Source organism: Lygodium microphyllum, chromosome 19 (assembly GCF_053477565.2).
Source record: "Lygodium microphyllum isolate KBCC chromosome 19, Lygodium_microphyllum_v1.1.10, whole genome shotgun sequence".
Lineage (NCBI taxonomy): Eukaryota > Viridiplantae > Streptophyta > Polypodiopsida > Schizaeales > Lygodiaceae > Lygodium > Lygodium microphyllum.
Window position 1 is genome coordinate 77,037,637 of NC_141153.1, and position 21,451 is coordinate 77,059,087.

Genomic DNA, 21,451 nt, shown 5'->3' on the forward strand with positions numbered 1-21,451 from the left:
AAGCATTGGACCCAAATTGGCAAACTGCACTTACTGCCCACGAATGCCAAACTTAGCCCATTAGGGGGCCGATCATATGCACTCTTGGGAAAGTGCAAAGGAGCAATCTCTATGGAGTGTGAGGGCATACCGATGATCTTTTATGTATTGCCAAACATTAAATGTGTAGGTACGGAATCGCTGTTAGGATGCATGTTTCAAAAGCAAGCTCATTGTAATGTCGACTATGAGTCCCAACGCATTCATCTTGCCATAGGCAACATGCGTATAGTTACCGCTTTCAATAAGGGCTGCGCAACTCCTTCAAAGTCTACAACTAGTAGAGAAACCCACTGTCAAGTCTAAGGACGGGGGTCGTGACCCATCACAACCTGACAAACCTTAAGACGAGCCAATCACTAGAGCCAAAGCTAAGGCCTACGAACCAATTCTTCAATGGATACCTAAACATCAAGGCCCGCCCCCTAGGAGCAAACTCCCACTACCCCCCAAGGCTAAGAACCCTTACTCGAAACCTAGAAAGCCGAGATGGAACTACCAACATCAACAAACGGTCAAGCCGCGATAGGTCTCCAAGACCTTATTGCAAGCTCAAGGCTATTATGAGGGTAATTCATGGATATGGGTACCTAAAGCCAAGATGGCATTGGGCACTACTCAAACATCGCCCTCAATCTTGACCATCCAAACCATCAAGGCAAATCAGGCACACATGCCACACGAGACTCAAGCTGTGAAGCCCATAGAACCTTAGAAGCCTAGGCCAATAGAGCCTAAACCGAGCTATTAACAAAAACTATAACCTGCTACTCACAAGCTACCTCAACCCAATCCCAGTTGTACCCTTAAGGCCTCAGAAGCATCTAGTAGCATGACACTTGTGGCGCCAACCAAGCCCGGTGAACATGAGACCAAGCCACAACCTCAGGAGCAATCCAAGCTACAACAATCACTTGCTGAACTATCTAGTTCAACAGTCAAACCCCAACCACCAATCAACCTTAGATGCTCTTATGAGCGGAGATCAATTCTAACCATGCCAAACATTTAGTAGAAAATATGGATGACTTGGTTGCTTGCCTTAGATCCTTGAATACTACCTTGATGACACTTGCTAAAAGCTACGACATCTAGATTTAGGTATTTTGGATGAGCCTATAGCGATGGAAGTGCATACACTCCCTTGTTCTTGGAAAGAATCGGAATTTGTATTTGTTAAGGCTTCCAAAGTAGCTCAGGAGCTAATTGCCACGAAGATCTCCAAAGAACATGCACGACACCAACGCCTCAGTATGTCCTATCACAAGAGCATCATGACTAACGCTGAGCAATGACATGCCATCAAAACCTCAGAGTATGACCCCACTTATGTAGCTCCAACCTCCTATAGGGTGTCAACCACCATTCGTAACCGACCCCTAGAAGAGCACCTCCTGAATTACCCGCATTTAGATTGAATTCTGATTGAGGAGGAGTTACACATTGCCAGTCGAGTCAACTCTGGTGACCTCCTCACGGATGTTCTCACCTACATCACTCAAGTAGGCATTCGTCCTTTCAACATGGACCACTATGTTGATCTAGAATACAATCCAAACTTCTATGTTTGGCTCATGCGGAAGTAAAGCACCAAAAACACACATTGAATGCCCTTGACCACTCGACCTCTAATCCTAGAAAGGATTCTTCTCATTTCCAAGGGGGGAGGGGGTGATAAGGTGAAGGGAGTAATAAGGTAAAGTAAGGTAAAACCAACAAGTGAAATCAAACATGTAAGGGAAATGAAACATGCAATGAGAAATTTAAAGTCTCTTCTCTTTCTGTGCTTAAGCATGTTCTTTTTTCCATAAAAGCATGATCAACTCCTGCTTATCTTCTAGCAAGAGAGTGTCTTAAGAATGTTAAGGGTGAACCATGGTTTCATGACAAGAGCTAAAGATGGTAGCACAACAAGATTGCATCCACCGTCTTCTGTTCACAAATGAGGAAAGAGCGAAGTATGGCCTTTTCCTATCACCTATAACCAGCTCAAGTTCTGAAGCATCCACAATATTGTAGAGGTGGTGGCTAAGGAGGATATTGCAAAAAGGGTCGTGGAGCAATGCAACCTAGCCAAGTACCTTGAGAAGTTTGGACAGGAGCCAGACAACACCAAATGTGTGGAATTTTTGAGGACCTACAACCCTGACACAGAATGTGGGATGGTGATTGTGGGGAGGGGAGAAGGAGCTAAGCAAGTCCAAATTCAGCTTAGTAAGGCCTTGGTGGAGAAGGCGTTGGGTCTAGAATCCAAGGTGGAAAGGAGACAGAAGCCGGACGTGTATGCCATGCTGAACATGAAGAAGAAACAAGTCTTAACAAACAATTGCACAAGCATTCAAGACATCCCTGACCCAGAAATCAAAATGCAGGCAAAAGTCATCCATTCCCTCTTCTCCATCCAACGATACAACTCCCTCATGCACAGAATCAGTGTGCCTATGCTGGAGAGCTTGGTAGCTCACTTGTTGGATGAGATAGACTGGAATGTCTATGTGTGAAAAACCATAGATCAATCCACTAAAGCACTAGCCTTATTCCCAAAACCAACCCCCCCAAGACCTCCACATAATCAACTCACATGATCGTCCCTTTAAATCACCGACGAACCTTCACCAACTCAAAGCTGCCAGTGTCATGGAACTTGCAACCATCTACATGATCTATCACCATGCAGGCCACACGATGCAAGGAACAACCAAGGAAGCCCCCGTCAAGAAGTGAATGAAGAAGCTCATTCTACTCAAGCAAAAATAGTAAAGAAGATGGCAACCTTAGAAAAATGTGGGGGAGTTCCAACTACTTTGGTGAGATTCTCTCAAGGATGAGGGAGAACCTCCAAAGGCTCTAACAAGAAAAGTGCGAGGAGCAATGTAATTTATTTTATCAGCATGCCAAACCGACATCAGCGAAGGGATAAGGCACCTTGAAGGGAATAGGAAAAAGCCATGTTAGGATTGCGGCGTAGCAACCGCAGTAGGCAAGAGGACAAATCCATCTAATACCATCGTCAATTTCAAAGGATTGATCCGCCCACCTACCATTATCCAAGGGGGGATCCATCAACACCATCGTCGATTTCAAGGGACAGGCCCACTCAAGGTCAGTGTCAGGGGGGGACTTGCCCCAACTACATCTTCAATTTCAAGGGTCGGTCCATCCAACACCATCCCCGCCAAGGGCTCGTATACAAACTCAAAAAAATTATCTGGCTACACACACTTGGTGGTAGATTTCTCTATTAGTGGCTTCACAAGCTTTGATTGAGTCATGCTGCCCTTGCTAAAAGTTGTTACATTGCGTACATTGCCAATGGCAAGATGAATACGATGTGACTCATAGTCGATGTTGCAATGGGCCGGTTTTTTAAAGGCGCATCCTAGCAACGATTCCTTACCGGCACCTCCTGTGTTTGGAAACACATAAAAGATTATGGGTATGCTCTGAGACTACTCGATAGAGGCTACAACTTTTCATTTCCCAAAAGTGCATATGATTAGCCCCTAAAAGGGTTGAGTTTGGCAGTCATGGACTGTAGTTGTGGCCAGCCAATTTGAGCCCAATGATCGTGAGTTAAGATATTAACATCAACTCCTTCATCGATCAATGCATGGAAGATATGTGTTCATTGGGTGGTAACTATTATGCGGAGGTAAGTAGGTTCTACTGCTTCTTCATGCTCGTCTTCACTTTATGTAATTGTGGCAACTCGGACCTTCATAGAGGACTCTAGCATGGGAGGCTCTTGTGGATGTGTGGGAGGGAGGGTACTACTTCTTTACGTGGCTACCATTGAAGAAGCCTATGCCCTCTCCATCGAGGGTCTCGAGTTCCACATTGCCGATTGAGGACGCGGAAAGGCCTAATCCCCTAAACTTCATTTTCCACCTTGATCACTAACTAGTTCAATGGGGCAATCAAATCATGAGATCACATGCTCCCAAAGGAACTTAGTTGTGGTTCTAGCATCGTTCTTTCTAGTGGCTCGTGATTCTGTCCACTTTGTGAGGTAGTATGTGGGAAACTATGACGTACTTGTCCTGCAAATACTGTGCTACGAGACTAATTGGCCTGATGAAGTCGATTTCCCATTTTTCAAAAGGTTGCCTTGCAATGATTGGGATTAACTCCATCCTGTGCTTGCGAACAGGAACCTTGGTCTGTTAGCATTCATCACAGTGCTTTACAAATCACGTTGCATCTTGGAAAAGTATAGGCCACCATAGTTAAGACTGCATCACCTTGCGAGTTGTCTTGTCTCTGCTTAAGTGTGCTCCAGTAATTCTACTGTGTGCTTCTGCAAGCACATCATGCATTTCATGCTCGCACACACACCTACGTAGCAAGCCATCATGCACTAACCTATGGAGTTGTCCTGCTATCAACTAGTAGGGTTGCATCTTGAGGGTGAGTCGCCTAAGTCATGGCTTCTCAATGGGTCTTTTGGGTAGTCAATGTTTAAGCACTTGGACTATGTCATCTGCCCAATATGGCGTCAAGTCGGCTCTAAAAAAATCTTTCTTGCTAGTCAGACCAAAGAGATACGTTTCTGGCAATGGCGACACCCTATCCAACAGCTTTTCCTACAGGTATGCGGGATACATGGTTAGCCATGTAATGTTGTTTTCCTTTGCACACAGCCACGGAGAAGTCGAATTCTAACAGCAAAAGTAACCATTGAGCAATGCATCCTATAGCACAAGGTTTATTAACAAGACAAAGGAAGGCTTGATGGTCAACAGATAATGTTGAAATTTCTTTACATCAAACACCATGACTAAACCTTCTCTCTCCATCATGGAATAATTCATTTCGGTGTTCGTGAGTTGTTTGCTAGTAAAACTCATTGGATAGTCTAGATTGTGTTCATTAGGCTAGCACAACACTGCTCCCGTGACAAACTTTGAGGCATCAACGTGGATGTGGAAGGTTATGGTCCAGTCTTGGGCTCGTAGTATTGGTGCAGTTGTTAGAGTCTTTTTCAACTCTTTGTATGCACATTGGCATTCCTCGGTCCATTCAAATGTTATCAATAGTTCATAGAGTGGTCTAGTGATTAACGCATAGTTCAACACAAATCGTCGATAGTATCTTGTATGCCCTAGGAAGCACTGAACTCCCTTGTAGTTGGTTAGTGGTGGAAGGTCAACAATAACCCTAACTTTCGAGAAGTCAGTGGCAATGCCATTCTTGGACACCATGTGCCCTAGGATGCATCCGCACTTCACCCAAAACTAGCACTTAAGGGGGTTCAACGAGAAATGATAGAGTATGCATCGTTTAAAGACTGCACGAAGTTTTTCTAGGTGTCCTTTTCAACTCAAATGAACACATAGGTCATCTACAAACACTTCTAACTCCCGTCGAAGCATGTCCTTAAACATGGTACACATGATCCGTTGGAATGTGGCTGGTGCATTTGTCAGCCCAAAGGGCATAACCATGTAGGCAAAGACACCCCACTCAGTAGCGAATGTGGTCTTATGCCTATCATCAAGATGCATTTGTACCTAATTGTAACCTGAGAAACTCTCTAGGAAACTATAGGCTTCCTTGTTGGCCACTCTCTCAAGTATATGCTCAATGTACATCAATGGATAGTTGTCTCTCTTTGTTGCAACGTTGACTTTCTTATAATTAACACACACTCTAATTTTTCCCTTCTTGAGGATGATTACAATGGGCAAGACCCACTCCGTGTGCTCAATTTCATAGATGAATCCTACTTACTCTTAAGAGTTTGTCTATCTTCTCCTTGACTGCATGAGGATGCTTGGAATTCATCAAATACAGTCGTTTGACTAGCGTTGCATCACGTGCCATGGGGATGTTATGAGTCATTATACTCGAATACACTCCTTTTAGCTCGTCAAGTGACTAAGTGAAGACGTCTATGTACTCTCGTATGGGAGCAATGAGACTTGCTTCTTCTTGCTCGCTCAAGTCGCCAGTGAAAGGCAGGTCGGGGCATCTCCCCTTCCTTATCCAAATTAACCTCTTTTACTTTGGTAGGTCCTTCTATAGGCTCACTCACTTGACCTTGTCGTTTGGCTCCTAGCAAGATCACTACCCTATCACCTCTCTTAAACTTTGTGAAACATTTCGGTAGGTCTTGTCATTTATTATGTTCTCTAGCTTCCTACTCCCTAGACTATCTCTTCCTTTCCTCCCTCAACTGTCAGTGCCTTAGGTGGACCGATGAGTCTCCCTTGGTGCGTTTTGTATTAGGAGGCGGAGGTATTTCAGGGTCACTATTCGAGCTCACTTCTGGTTTAGAATCAAACTCTCCGTCATCGCTAGAAGAGGGAGTCTCTCTTGGTGGTCGTGACTCTCATGATGGCTTCATTCCCAATAGAGGCACGACAAGTGGTTGAACTAGCCATGCTTACTCATAGTCCATCACCCCTAAATGGTCTAGCCAAGTGCAATCACATTCGGTTTTGAGAACTCCTCTTTTAATTCTAAATGCATTGGTGCTCTGCGGCTTTAAGTCTACCCTGATTTGCTCAATTACCCGATCGTCTGTGTCATATTCTATTGTGTCAGTCTCCTCTTTACTGTCTTCGTTCATAGAATAGCAATCTTCATACTCATTGTTTGAACTATCCTCATCTGACTACTTGTCATCTCCTAAGCCTTGATGCTCTATTTCTTTCTCATCGATGACTAGGCCCCAATTGTACATCGAGTTGAGATTGTGCACCTTGGTCCACCTCCACTTGGGGTTGTCCAAGAGATCCTTGAGGAGTTTGAGGTTGGGGGATGGGTTGCTAGCTAGCTCATCTGCCAAGTGCTTTAAGATATCGTGGAGCTCTCGCTTGTTGTTCGAGATATGGAATGCGATAGGGGTGGGCTATTCACTAGGGCTTCTAACCATCATGCATAGTGGCACTAAGGGTTTGTCCTTGGGCTCACCGATTGCGTTAGCAGCTTGTTCACATTCCTCATTGTCTGAGAACGACATATCGATAGTGGCTAGCATGTGCATCCAATCACGCTCGTCCTTAGGGCAAGGGATACACTTTGTTAGCGGCCCATACGATTTTCTAACTTGAGTATCACCCTTCAGCAGAGTTGAGATGGTGTCGAGGTTAATTGGCATAGTCTTTCAGGTGTCCATTTCTACCCTCACTACGTCTATTCGATTGCCTAAGAAGATCAGACCATTGCCCTAGTCTTTTATAACCTGTGCATTCCGCGGCCTAGTAGGATATCATAGTCAACTCCCTTCATGACAACAAAGTCTAGTGAGAACTGGACTCTTGCAATCTTCAATGGCCAACTTTTTAGCACTCCGAATGGTTTGACCTTCATCCCATTGGCCAGTGTGACATTAAACCTAGTGTTCTCAACTTCTATGAGTCACACTGGTTCCTGCCATGTTTGTGGCCTCTTGTTCCACCAAGTTGTTGATGTAGTTAGTTGAGTTGTCGAACAATGTTGCACCTCCAATGGTGTCGATCCTTTTATGCATCACCTATTGGTGGGTTTGTTTTGCCTATTATATCTGGGTATATTCCTTTCTTTATTATAAACAACCCTCAACTTATGTACACTGCGAGCATGCTTGGTGTTCATTTTGTGCATTGTGCAAATTCAGGCTGTTAACCCCAGCTCGAGATTGAAGTAAAAGAAGTAAAATACGGATGAAAGAGAAAAATCAGGACGGAGAACAAGAAAAGATGCAAGGGCAGACTCTAAAATCAAGTTAATGGCAAAAGTGCATTTTTAAGTGAAAGGCACCCCGAAAATTTTGTAAAAGAGCACCAGATTCCCTCCTGTGCAAATTGTAAAAGGGTAGACAGGTATAGGCTAAAGAAATAGGCCAATTAGAAGGAAATGGAAAAGAGGACCTTGCCATAATGGCCAATCACATAAAAAAGAGGATGAGTGCCCATGGGATTTTAGGGCGTGTATATAAAGTTCAAAAAGTGAATGAGAGCTTATTCTTTGGTGTGTGGCAACAAGAGACTCTTCTTCTCTTCTCTTTGCTTGCTTGTGTGTGCTTGAGAGAGGGAGTGTGAGGGTGTGTGAGAGTGAGCATGTGAGGATGAGGGATCAAGGAGGTGAAGCTCTCCACCATCTCCTCTCTTCTTCTTCTCTTCTCTTCTCTTGTATCGTACGCGGCTATGGAGGATGGAGCTTGGAGATGGAGGCTTGAGGATGCTTAAGCTTGCATCAAGAATCATGGAGCTACCGGTGTGCTTGAGGGAGGATGCAACTCATTCAAGCATCGAGATAAGCTCACTACACCCCGATAGGATCGAAGGCGTGTTGGCTAGGTGAGAGATAGCCATAGGTGCTCGCTTGAAACGCTTGAACAAATAAGCAGTCCGTGGGTGTTGGCAGTTGAGTGTGAGCTCCCTCTACATTTTGTTTCCATTTCCAAGACCACAGATTCAAGCTTGAGCGCCTGTGTGCCTCAAATCAAGCATCGAAGTAAGGGTTTCATCCCCGAACTGGTTGAGATAGATAGGAAGTTTTGGGTTGTTTAATCTTCACAAGAAGTAAGTATTTTGGTGGTTCGATGATTAGGAGAGTAGGAGAAATCATTTCAATACTTTTCTTTTGATTCTTGTGGCATTTAGAGTAGGTTAGGATTAAGAAATCTGATTGGAAAAGTGTAAGGTTTGCTACTGTAAAACAAGCCCAAACAGAGCATAAATCAAGAAAAATAGGAAAAAAAGAGTGCTCAAGGGGATTAAGATCGATAAGTGAGTGATTAGGAGTGGCAAGACCTTTCTCAGGAAGGGGTTTAATAGCCAAGAGGCCAAGGGTTCAAACTACCTTATCCAAGTTGCTTGGTCGGAGTTGCCAGGTCCAAGGTGAAGCAATGGATGGGGCCATGGTCTTTGGGAAGAGAGAGAGAAAGAGTATACACAACATGGATGGCATCCAAAGCAAGCGACGAGTTGGGGTTGGAGTGTGCATTTTGTATTAAAGTGATAGAGCCACAATCCCTTACCCTTCTCCCTTTGTTCTTCTCCTCCTCTCTTTCTACAATCTTGTAAGCATCCCCCTTTCATTTTCCCATAGGATGCTCATCTAAAGACAACGTACATTCAACTTACATTGTCCAATTTCTTGAAAGTGAACGAAAGTTAGTATTTGCACCCTTGTTGAGCTCCAAAACTTCCTTTCCAATATTGGAGAATATTACAAGTTGCCTAGGTGTTGAGCTCACTCTCAAATCAATATTACAAACAATTACAAAATTGTGGTATTAACTAAAAAATATTGTGCATACACTATGAGTGGATTGAAAGGCTTAATTTCTAACCCTATGCCTTGCACTTTTGCTAGATTTGCACTTTTATTGCCTTCTTGCTTTTATTCGCCTTTGTTGTTTATTGCTATGTGCAAATTTATTGCCCATTCTACTTTGCGATTAACAAAGAAGAACCCGTGTTGGGTTTGTGGTGCGAAGGGACATCTCACTTGAGATTGTTATAACATAATAGCTTATGCCATAACTATGAAGATCATTTCATCACTTTCTTGGAGCTTTGAGCAACTATTGCTTAGAATACCTTGGATCTTGGTGTTTTACCACGTGTAGTGAGTTGTTTCTTCATCTCATGCTTCAGATTTTAGGAGTCTTCTTTGTGTTATCTCTAAGGAACATCCAGTCTATGGGCAAGACTAGGGCATCCATGGTTCCAACATTTTATTGAATTAGTGATATCATCGAAATCTCTTATTACTCATATCTCTATTGAGTCTTCTCTGGAGTCTTGTCCTCTTATATCCCATGCTGCCAAGTCTCGACCTTTGGAGTCTCATCATCTTAGGCCTTGTCCCACTTGTAGCCTATATATTACACATTATATGCTAGACTTATTGTTCACTCACACATTAAATTACTCTTGGCTCTAGCTTATTGTGAGTATTCGTGACGACTCACTTTGGGGTCACCCTTGTGTGACATCTGTCCTTATTGAGTTGATTTCCCTTGTTCTGATTGCTCTTTCATGCTCTACATTATCTTGTTATTAAGTGCATGATCTTGTAATGTTGGAAACACACACTCTCTTTCTCTCCCAACCTATCTCAAGCCTAGCACATTTCTAATAGTGTAATTCAAATGAAGAGCCAAAAATGAATTTCTAAGCATATTGTTCTAAAAGATAGCAATGAGCAAAACTTCTCATAGCAATTAGCCATCAACTTCAAATTGTCATGGCTGCTATGTGTTTTTGCCCACCAAAAGAGATTTGAACTCTTAATCATCAACATGTGCTCTCCTTATTAAGCTATTGGTGTGGGTGGAAGGATCTCCTTGGCAATGGAAAAGGGTTCTCCCTTGAGCTACAACATCGCTATAAATAAGGATTGCGGTAATAGTCATTTTATCTCCCGAGATTAGTCCTCTTAGGATGGAACACTAGGCGCCATTGATAGCGGGCGGAATATCTCAAAACATAAGTAGATAGTTATATTGTATTGCCCTCATCTCGAACCGATGGTTGGAACAATCGCCATCACCAAATGGAACATGCCCAAATGGCTTACCATTTGCAATGATGCAAATCAATTTGGCATTCGATTGTATATCCCTATCACATTGAGACTTCCCCGTGTAATGATAAAAGTATTATTTCTATAAACTCTTTTATTCTCTTCGAGTACAACAAATTGTGGTTGCACACAACTATGCATCTTATAGCTAAATATGCATGCCACCTTTATTCAAGCAATTACATTAACTTACTACAACATGTGGGCACTTTCTAATGGCGACTCTTAATCCATTGTTTTATCCTTTTGTTTGGGTTTCCAATGAGAGCAAGTTGAATTAACTTAACATTGTAACTCAATAGAAGGATATACATTTTATCAAGTTGTGACTAGTAGCATTTTGTGCTAGATTATTTCTAAGTGAAAACAATGTACCATAATGACAAATAGTATTTTAGAATTTTATGACCTAGTAAGTTGTTGCACCAAGTCTACTCATCCACATTATTGTATTGGTTAAACAACACATGTATAAAGATGCATTCATATAAAATGGATATTATAGTGTGTTAGAAATGTAGCCCGTATTTTCTAGAGAAAAAACATCTTTCCAAAGCTCAAATTGGGTTCCAATCCTCGCTCCTATAAGAGAGTTTCTACTAAAGGTGTAGCCCAAAGATCCTCCATACCTTAAGGTTTTGATCTTAAGCTCCCAATTTTGCAAATAAACGTAATCAAATAATCTCTCAAGGAGAGGTGTGTCTCCCACCTCATTTTTAACATGGTAATGAAGACTAAGTTGTGAGCCAAGGTGCTAGTGGCTCAATCCAAGTGCAACTTAAGGGATCTATAGGGAATGTAATCCACCCAGAGAAAACCAATTTTCCGATATTGCAATTGGGGTTTATCCCAATGAGAAAGTTGCTAATGGAAGGTAGACAAAAGGTCCGACATTATCTTGAGGTATTGCAGTCTAGATGGCCAAGCCAATTGTAGAGACATTCCTATCGAGTGCTTTATGACATAGACAAAAGTGCTAATATCAAGGTAGATAAATTTGTAGAGCACATCCTTTCCTTGTGATCTACAATTGAGTTGCACAATATATGCAAGTTACTATATAGACCACCATGTGTAACTAAAAATTTTGAGTTCCCCATAGATGATACCCACTAGATGCCAATGGTTTTCTAGTCCAAGTGGTTTGAGTGTATGGGTGTGTACATGGGTGGATAAGTTCAAACTCTGGTTATATCTTAGGGACATCCTGCATCTTTCAAATTCCAAGTCTTCTCAAAAAAGAAAAAGAAACCCACTATACAGAATTACGATTCAACTACTATAGTCTTTCAAGTGGTTATATAATTCAAAAGGGACTGATAAAATGCTAAAGTCAATATACATTAAGACTCCATTTTTCAAGCTTAGCCATCTTATACCATTTTCAAATTTGGTTCTTGATGTAGACAAGGTAGGTGCTTCTAAATTCTAGCACATGGCTCTTAAAATTGTTGCAAAGGTACCGACTTGTTTAAAGTTAAACATTCATTTTTCAAAAAGAAATACTTGACCTTTTCATCTTCACTCTCTTTTTTTTGCCCTTGTCATTTGAGTTGGATACCACATTAACACATGAAAAGTCAAAGCAAGAGGAATTAGAAGATAAGGAATGTATATCATCAAAATGATAGCCCTTGTGGGAACATTCGAGTAGAGTATATCTACTAAAATTGGAATCTGTCAAAAACCATTATAAGCATGATCTCTCTCTCTCTCTCTCTCTCTCTCTCTCTCTCTCTCTCTCTCTCTCTCTCTCTCTCTCTCTCTCTCTCTCTCTCTCTCTCTCTCTCTCTCTCTCTCTCTCTCTCTCTCTCTCTCTCTCTCTCTCTCTCTCGTGTGGTGCATGTGCGCAGGTGACACATTTTCACATTGAGAACTATGATTAAATAGGTATGACACGAGAATAAGAACGTATACACAAAATTTGTAAAACACATTTCCACATTGAGAACAACTAAAAAGGTTGAGAATAAGAATTTACACAATCATTATGTTGACTTCAACAAAGCTTTAGATGCTACATAATTGTTTATTGCCAAGAATATTTGATTAGTGCATACCACACAAGATGTTGTGGGAAGTATTAAAACTTCATGAGGCTTTGAAAGGGATTGTCTAGACAACTATGGCCTTGTTGAATAAAATTGATAATATTAAGGGGTAAAGTGTCTAGTCTACTCTTTTCATTCTACAAAGTAAGGCAATTGAGGGCTTGATTTATAATTATGGAAATAAGAAGGTAAATGGTTGTATTGTCAACTGCACAAGAGCTTTTGATAGCATGCCATCTACTTATTTACTCAAGGACTACATGATTTGTGCCTATGACATGAAACGTTCACCTCTCCATTACCCACTTATAATCCAAGGACCCAATGTTGCAATGCCCCTATATGAGGAAAATCATGGATGGACATGTAAACTAGATGGCTATGAGATGGCATACATGGACAACCAATGGGTCAAGTGGAAAAGAGCTAATGAAGATAGTGAAATATACCCTTGCATTGGGTTGGAAGTTACAAGTGCCAATATCATGAGGTACAAAGTGTTAGCCCCAACTAGAAGCTTCCTAAACAAGGGTCTTAGCTCAATAATAAAGGGAGTATTCTTTGCATTACTATACATTAGATACATTGGCAATAGATGGCAAGCCATCTAAATATGTGAGTGATAACTTTAACTACCCACATTCTCCATGACTAGCCAACCTCTAGCGCTACTCAAAATCATGCATCACATTATCAACTACTCTCCATCCAATATGATTTAAACTTGACTTGAGCATAAGAAACACAAAGCATCGTTCCCCATCACAAAGGCTCCATGTAGAGCTATACATATCCTTGACCTTTCTCATATGGATTTCAATAGGCCACAAAAAAACCCCTCACAAGGTTCTAAATATTTTCCACTCCAAGTTGATGACTACTCTAAAAGAGTTTAGATTTACTTTCTCAAGTAGAAAGCAAAGGTAACGGTCATCCTCTTGGTGAGACAAAGATAACTAGACAAGTTCAAATAATTAGGGCTATAATTGAGTAAGTTCTATAAACGAAGATTTCAAGAATTCTTCAAAGGGAGGTATAGAGGCAATTTTATATTCTCATGTGCTCCTCAATAGAACTCTATAGTAGAGCAAAGGAACATGGTAATTGTGGAGATGGACATGACCATGTCATACACATGCAAATGGACTATCAACTCTGGGTAAAGGTGGCTAAAATTGTGACATACATCACATGAACATGAGAAATTGTTGTGAGTGGAATGAAGAGGATTGATATTGAGCATCTTCAATATGACAATACATTTGTATTCAACTAATTGAAATTGCATCTAAGGATTCACTTCTAATTTATTAAAGGCCAAGAGTGGCATTAAATAGCTATTTTGACCTTTTAAAGGTCATGAAAATGGCCATATAGTCAATTTCTTTGTTCTCATATATACACACCTAATGCTAAGCATTGCTTCCAATAACCATGAGTACTAATTTTCCATGAATAGAGCTTGAGTTAGGATATATGAAATGAATGGGTACCATAAAAGAATCTTACTACTCAACACCACCATCAAACCACACATTTTTGAATAATAACTATTGACTGTGTAAATGTTGTCATACACATACTATCTCCAAATAATAAGTATTGACCATGTGGATGTTGTCTACGCATCTATGTGCACCCCCCCAAATATAGATTCCAAAATTCATGTAATTCAATGAAAATTTAATCGTATTTATCATGCGATTTGGAGAAGTCTCTCCATGACTACCGAATGTATTTTAGCATTGAAATTCAACAACTATACATATCATCTAAATGTCAAAGCATTTTGTGTTACATTGACTAGATTAATTTTTCTTTGGACGATAATTTAATTTTCAAGAAAGATGCAAACTCATAGCATGAAGTTAATTTGACAATACCTAAGTATCTAGATCCATCACTAAATAATCATTTCATGTAATTCCACTATAATTCTCAAAAGTATTCCATCTTCTCTCAAGATTACCTCATTCACACAACAAAAATCTAGCGAGACAACAATGCCCAAGTATCTAGATCCATCACTAAATAATTCTTTTGTGTAACTCCATTTCAATTATCAAATGGTATTCCATCTTGAGAAACCTTATTCACATGATAGAAACCTTGTGTCTTGCGACTTGGCCACTTTATGAATTTAACTTCAAAAAACAACTCAAGGTAGCTTGAGAATCACAAGACCATCTTGCAACTCACTTCATTAAACCAAGAAAGCCACCTTGGGAAACCTTGATCCTCACAAAAAAAGGAAAAATGTACTCTTTTTAGTTTCAATCACTAGGGTCTCAATAAGGTGATCATCAACAATAATCATATATTGCCTAAGATGGATGACCTTATTGGCTAATCATAATGTGTAGAGTGTAAAGTGCCTCAATGACAAAACAGAAACCTAGCATCTGAACTCTTAACCACCTTACAGATGGTTTAATCAAAAAGAGGAAGTTAATGTAGCTTTAAAAAATAAGACTCTCTTATGAAAGACTTACTTATATCAAGCATGTGACCTTGGGATACTTTGATCCTTGTAAAATCGGATGGAATACCCTAGTCTATATAAAATACAAGGATGTCAATAAAGTGACAATCAACAAAGAATCCATCCATCTTAGCAAAAAGAGGAAGTCAAGGTAGCTAGAGAAAATAAGACTCTTGTGAGCTTGGAATGCTTAGATTCTCGTGAAAAAGAAGGGAGCACCCAAATCTATATAAATTACTAGGATGTCAATAAATTGACAATCAATAGATAATACATCTGACCTAAGACCTGACCTAAGACGAATGAACTTGTTGATCAATGTAAAGTAAGGCTTAAATTGAATGAAATGCAAATAGCACCCCTAAATGTGTTAAAAGTGGATGTAGCAATGGAAGCATAAACAAGCGCTAAAATAAACTGAAGAACACAATGTAGAAGAGAAAGAAAACAAAAGAATGATGAAAAGGAAGAGAACTCAGAGGAATACTCGAGAAATGGAATCCATATACCAAACATGAGACAATCATGTACAACAGTGAGTCACTGGCTATGTGGGTACTAGCTCTGGCTCCTCTCTCCAACAGGAAATCCACCTATTGAATGATGATGATGATGTATAAGGAGCCCCACTCTAAATAGGCTCAAAATAGGCCATAAATAGCAACTAGTCAACCAACATTAATGATGCATGACTGGCATCATAAATGCCCAAATGACATGAAATAACCACCACAAAAAATGCCTAAAATAACTATAATGTGCCCAACCCTAAATGGCATGCACATGCTCACACATAAGTTGACAATCTTGCTAGCGCACTCTCTCTCGAATCATGGTTGATCTGATACAATACAATGATACAATGATAATGACTAATCATAGTCCATACGACATAGTCCACCAAAATAGAACCATGGATACCTAAGCAATAGGTGATCGAGCCACCACCAAGGTGCCTCAAAGAGAACTGACATCGATGTTGATCGTACGACTCCTAAAAATAGAGAAAAATCGTAGCATGTCTCTGTGTCTGTCACATCAATGTCTCACATTAGCATACAAGACCAACTTGTCAAAAACGCCTCTGAACATATGTGACCATGGATTCCCTGCCTTTGGCCAGTTCACCTAAGTGTCACCTCGTGAGCTCAAACGAGGACCCAAACATGCTCTCTACCAATACCAATCCATCATGAACATGGATGTCAATCCTAGCTCTAGGGTTTGAACTTGCCAGACTTCAATCGATGCGTCAGGGACGTCCCTCTCTGAACCTATGCACCTCTATGCCTATATAGATGAGGCTCGACTTCTCCATCTCACCATCCTCTCACACTCCCTTTGTGGCATTGGAGAGTCATAAGGAATGACTGCATCACCTACACTAAAAAGCATCGAGGAAGGAGCTACCAAGCCCTTCCCTCAATCCGAAGAAGTGGATCCCTTCTACACCTTGGGCTTCTCCTTGACTGAGAATCTGAATCGGAGTCTGAGGAACAGAGGGTAGCTCCACAAACAATGTACCTTCACTTCCGCACAAACCAGACTTTCATCGTAGCACTCCACGTAAGATCGTCAGGTCCATGTAACTTATCATCTGTGGAATTGCACGAAGGAGCCATGTGGAGAAGATAAAAAGTGAAGATACAAGCTAGACAGAGAGAGAAGATAGTCAACCGAATAGTAAAGATTGCATAAAAATAGAGATCACACGCAATATTCACAGGGTCAGCACAAAACCACAATGCTACAAGGACCAAGACCTGCAAGATAATGGTTAGAAGATAAATTTCAGATGCTAAAAATGCTAAAAATTCCTCTCTCCAATAAGAAGTCCATCTGCTGAATAATGATGATGATTATATATGAGGAGGAGGAGGAGGAGGAGGAGGAGGAGGAGAAGCCCCACTATAAATAGACACAAAATAGGCCATAAATAGTGGTTGGTTGACCAACATTAATGCTAGCTAACCAACATCATAAATGCCCAAATGTTATGAAATGACCTCCACAAAAAATGCCTAAAATAACTAAAATGTGCCCAACCCTAAATGACATGCACAAACTCACCGAGCTGACAATCTTGCTATCAAAAGGATAGCCCTAGAAAGACCATTGTCATATGCCACAAGTCACTATAGTAATTCCACTACCACCATAAGGCAATAACTAATATCAACCATCATACACAAGTATTTGGTAAGATCACACTCATATCACCAGTTAGAGAAGCTAATCAAAGTTTCATAAAAGGTAAAATATCTCAACTTTGAGCTAAATTTTTATGTCATGTATAAAATATTGGACTACTTTTCATGACATGTATCTACAAGAGATATAGTGGCATCTTAGAAGACCATGAGCTCACCTTTTGAGATTTACATTCCAATAATAAGCTACGGATCAAGAGAGACATAAAATTTCATGGAATAATGGATAAAAGGCTTCCAAAAACATCAAGTATTCAAAACAATATTGCCTTAAATATAATATATCCAATGATTAGTCCTTAGTATTACAGATGTTGCAACTAGATTTGAGCTTGTTAATGCTACAATGTTGAAGGACTTCTCAATATGAAGTATGTATGTCCTTAGTGATACAGTTGTCGCATCTACATTTGAGCTTGTTGAAGCTATGATGTTGAACGACTTGTCAACATGGACTATGTATGTCAGTGGTAATACAGACATTGCATCTAGATTTGAGCTTGTTTAAGCTACAACATTGAAGGACTTCTCAACGTGAACTATGCATTTAAGCATAGGCATGCCTTTTGACATTTGAAATATGGACATTACTTGAATTCTTCTCACCTATGCAAGCTAGGATCTCTAGCAACAACCTAGCAAAAAGTCTATATTATTGATGATGCATAAGGTTCGATTTGTTACAAAGTTGGAATGACCAAATATCTCAAAAAGCACATTTTGGGCCCTTCCCACCTTAGTGCCTTGTTTTGTGAGTCTCTACTATGTGAATCGTTTCCATACAAGTTTCTGTGATATCGGATGAGTCTAGTTGAATAACACTATCTACTATCCGGATCGTTGCTTCAAAAATCAACGACTTTACTGATTGTTGTGCCATTCGTCCTGTCCAGAGGTCTTTTGGCTTTTCTTTGCTGTTCTCTTTTGCTTCAAGGCGGCATTGAACGAGGAATTTTGGCTAATTTATACCACAGCGATTGATTTTATGCACCTGAGTCTTTGCCGTTGTCCCGCTAATCATTTTGCTAGACATCAATTCATGCTACTGCATGTTGAAGGAACCCGATCTAACACAGCAGGACCTTCTCTAGCAAGAGATTGGAACTTTTCACAAATGAATTAAAGAGCCTGCTAATTGCTTCGGCTCAAAGCTTGATTATCAGCTGGTAGCTCCTCTTCATTCATTCGTGGTTGAGAAAAATGGGACAACCCCTGATCATCTTTGCTTGTTGCCCATGAGAGAACATGCACCATTTGCGTCCAAAGAAAAGAGCTTACAGTTAAAAGGAGCTTTTCCTTATATTGTGGCTTTGTGAGCCTCTCTGAAGTGATATGTCCAGCTTGTTGTACTGAAACTTAGATTTTGCATTTTATGGGACATCCCACTCTTCCATTGAGGTTTAACTAAAACATGTGCAAATGAGATGCACTTCAAAGAGGCACCGAAAGCAAATTGCTCTAACATGGCAACCCTAGCTGGTCTACTTCAGCAGGAGTAGTACCTGACAACATGTGAATGCATATGGCAACGTCAGCAGCAACAGCTGGAGGGGAACATGCAGCCTTCAAAGCTCGATGTCAGCAACTTTTGCACGCCTGGAATTTTGTTCTCAGACTCAGCATTTGGAATGCCAGACCGCAGTACTAGAACCAAACCCAATCTCAGGACCAGGTGGCCTTTTGCAGGCTCATTTTTCATCACCAAGAAGGCCTCCCCCGACATTAGATGGGAGACATCTGATAAGAGATTTAATAGCGAGCTTGCCATCACTGGAAGTGGAACAACTCTAGGGGATTCAGGGGACTCATGGGCTTGCCTTAACTGGCTGTTGAGCAAGTCTCAAATGCAGACATTCGGCAGATTTTTGAGGGGACTCTTCAGGATGACATAAATAAAGTTTCTAAGATGCTACACACATGCAAGGAAGTTACAATCATAGACTTTGGTATCAAAACAAACACAGCCCTTTCCTGACACACCGTAAGGCCTGAGCCAACACAGCTGTATGACCAAGATGACTGGGGTGTAATGCTGTCTGAAATGGGCATGTTGCACTTACAGTACTTGCTGGCTGTACTAATGCTCTGGACTGGTGGAATGTTACGGCATACTTGCTTGGAGACTGTCAACACAGTTAGCATACTTATGTTCACACTACTTCCATGTGAGAGTTCAGTGCTTTTCAACCTTACACTGCATTGTTAAGCTTACAAACTGCCTATTTATTGAGCTTGCGACTCACTCAAGTTCACATAATTTGATGCACTGTTAAATAAAGATATCTATTCCAGGTTGATTAGCTTCTTTTGAAATGTGGTGCAGAGACAAAAAAACTAATATTCCATGCACTCTCAATTAAGCCCTAAGTGATAAGGTTGAACTCAACTCAAAACAAATACTTACCATGGTAGTGGTTACATGCACTCCATATATAAGACCAGTTGTCTTAGCCCATTTCGTACCTGGAAAAGAATTAAGGCCACGACATGAGATAAACAGTTAATGTATTTACAGCTTTCCTTACTTCACATTTGTTCAAAAGCAACATTCATTTGTGTAAGTCAGGCCAAAAAAAAAAACTCTGTTTCTTTCAGAACAACTACATAATAACTTGTCCTTGTCATGTTTATTGAGTAACACTAATTGTGATCCATCCCACACAAACACAAGGCAATCAAATTTATGAACTTGTACATACTTGCAACAAAGGTAACTGGAATAGACGTGTAAGAAGGGACCAATTTATGGTTGTGATTCAAATCATGCACCAATTTGTGGCTCAGCAATGATCTGTTAGAAAAAATGCATGGTAATGGAGCAGACGGATACACACAGTTGCAGAGGACAGCAACTGAACACTGCAATAGCTGAAGCCAGGATAAAGAGTGCCTTCATATAGGCACAAATTGACCACACTTGAGGAGACCATAAAACTGTCAAGCACATAAATAAAAAACCACTCTCAGACATGGAACTCACACTATGCACCCACATGCACAATGTAAAGGTGAGAAACTTGCTGTAGTACAAGTCTGCCGGTAAAATGCTGCCACCCAAAAATAGGGTGGCCAGTCTCATAAAATCTCCCACAAAATAGTAAATAAGCACACAAACATCCACAAACTCACCTGTGAGTCATCTAATCTGCTCGCACCCTCTCTCAAATCATGGGTGATCTAGTACAATACAAGACAATGATAATGACTCATCATAGTACATATGGCAATGACCATTAGATAGGGCCATGCATACCCAAGCAATGGGTATGCAAGCCACCACCAAGGTGCCTTCGAGAGAACCTAATGTCCATGTCGAAAGTACCAATCCTTAAAAACACATAGTAGTCATAGCAACTCTTGATGCCTATCATGAAACTGCTCTGCATAAAGCACATCATGACCATGGATTCCCCACCTTCGACCAAACTGCCAAGTGTCCCCTCATGTGAGCTCTGCCTAGAAATCCTCTTCATCGTAGTGACAAAGAGGGATTAGTATACTCCTCGTCTACCAGTTCCTTGACATAATGGAGGGGTGCTAGAATTCAATGCATGTAGGAAGCCTCACTCTAGGTCCACTACACCTACATATGGATAAGGCTCAATTGCCCCATCTCCATCAACCTCTCACAATTCCTCTCTAGCACTGTAGAGCATGAGGGATAACAATCACCACTAGGGCTAGAAGGCGGAAGAGGAGGTCATCACGGCCTTCACCTTCTTCGCAGAAGACGAGCCTTCAAAGCTTGGGCCCTTGCCCTAGCTAGAGGTTTTAAATCAAAAACTTGAGTCAAAAAAGGATGACGACTTGTCAAAGAAGTCCTTACCTTCTTTTTCTTCTTCTTCTTCTTCTCTGCTCCGCTCCTTTTGCAATGCCACTAGATTCTTGGATTCCTTTCAAAAATGCCCCTTCTTGTTGCCACAATGATAACATCGTGCCTTCGTCTTCTTCTTCCTATCACCCCTCTCTAAAGCTGCGTAAGCCTCTTGTTGGCCACCGTATCAAGATGGAAGCTTCAAGCCCCCTTATAAACACAAAGATGCGTCATGTTGCAGCAACAAGGAGGACATATGCTCAAAACTAGTAGATGTTGCCGTGTCTGAGCCCATAAAGTGTTGGCCATACCATCATACTGCAACAGAAGCTTGTAG

The 21,451-nt window shown here is 40.9% G+C and overlaps 1 protein-coding gene across 1 annotated transcript in view; it reads right to left on the bottom strand.

Moving 5' to 3' along the window:
- Nucleotides 1-11,919: 11,919 nt before the first annotated feature.
- LOC148020053 (uncharacterized) overlaps nt 11,920-21,451 on the bottom strand; it is a 30,722-nt gene continuing 21,190 nt past the window's right edge. The window contains exons 2-3 of the mRNA XM_087700886.1: nt 19,705-19,763; nt 11,920-12,234 (exon numbers count right to left, since the gene is read on the bottom strand). Coding sequence (XP_087557012.1) covers nt 12,079-12,234; nt 19,705-19,763 — 215 coding nt within the window. The 3' untranslated portion in view covers nt 11,920-12,078. The remainder of the gene's footprint in view (nt 12,235-19,704; nt 19,764-21,451) is intronic.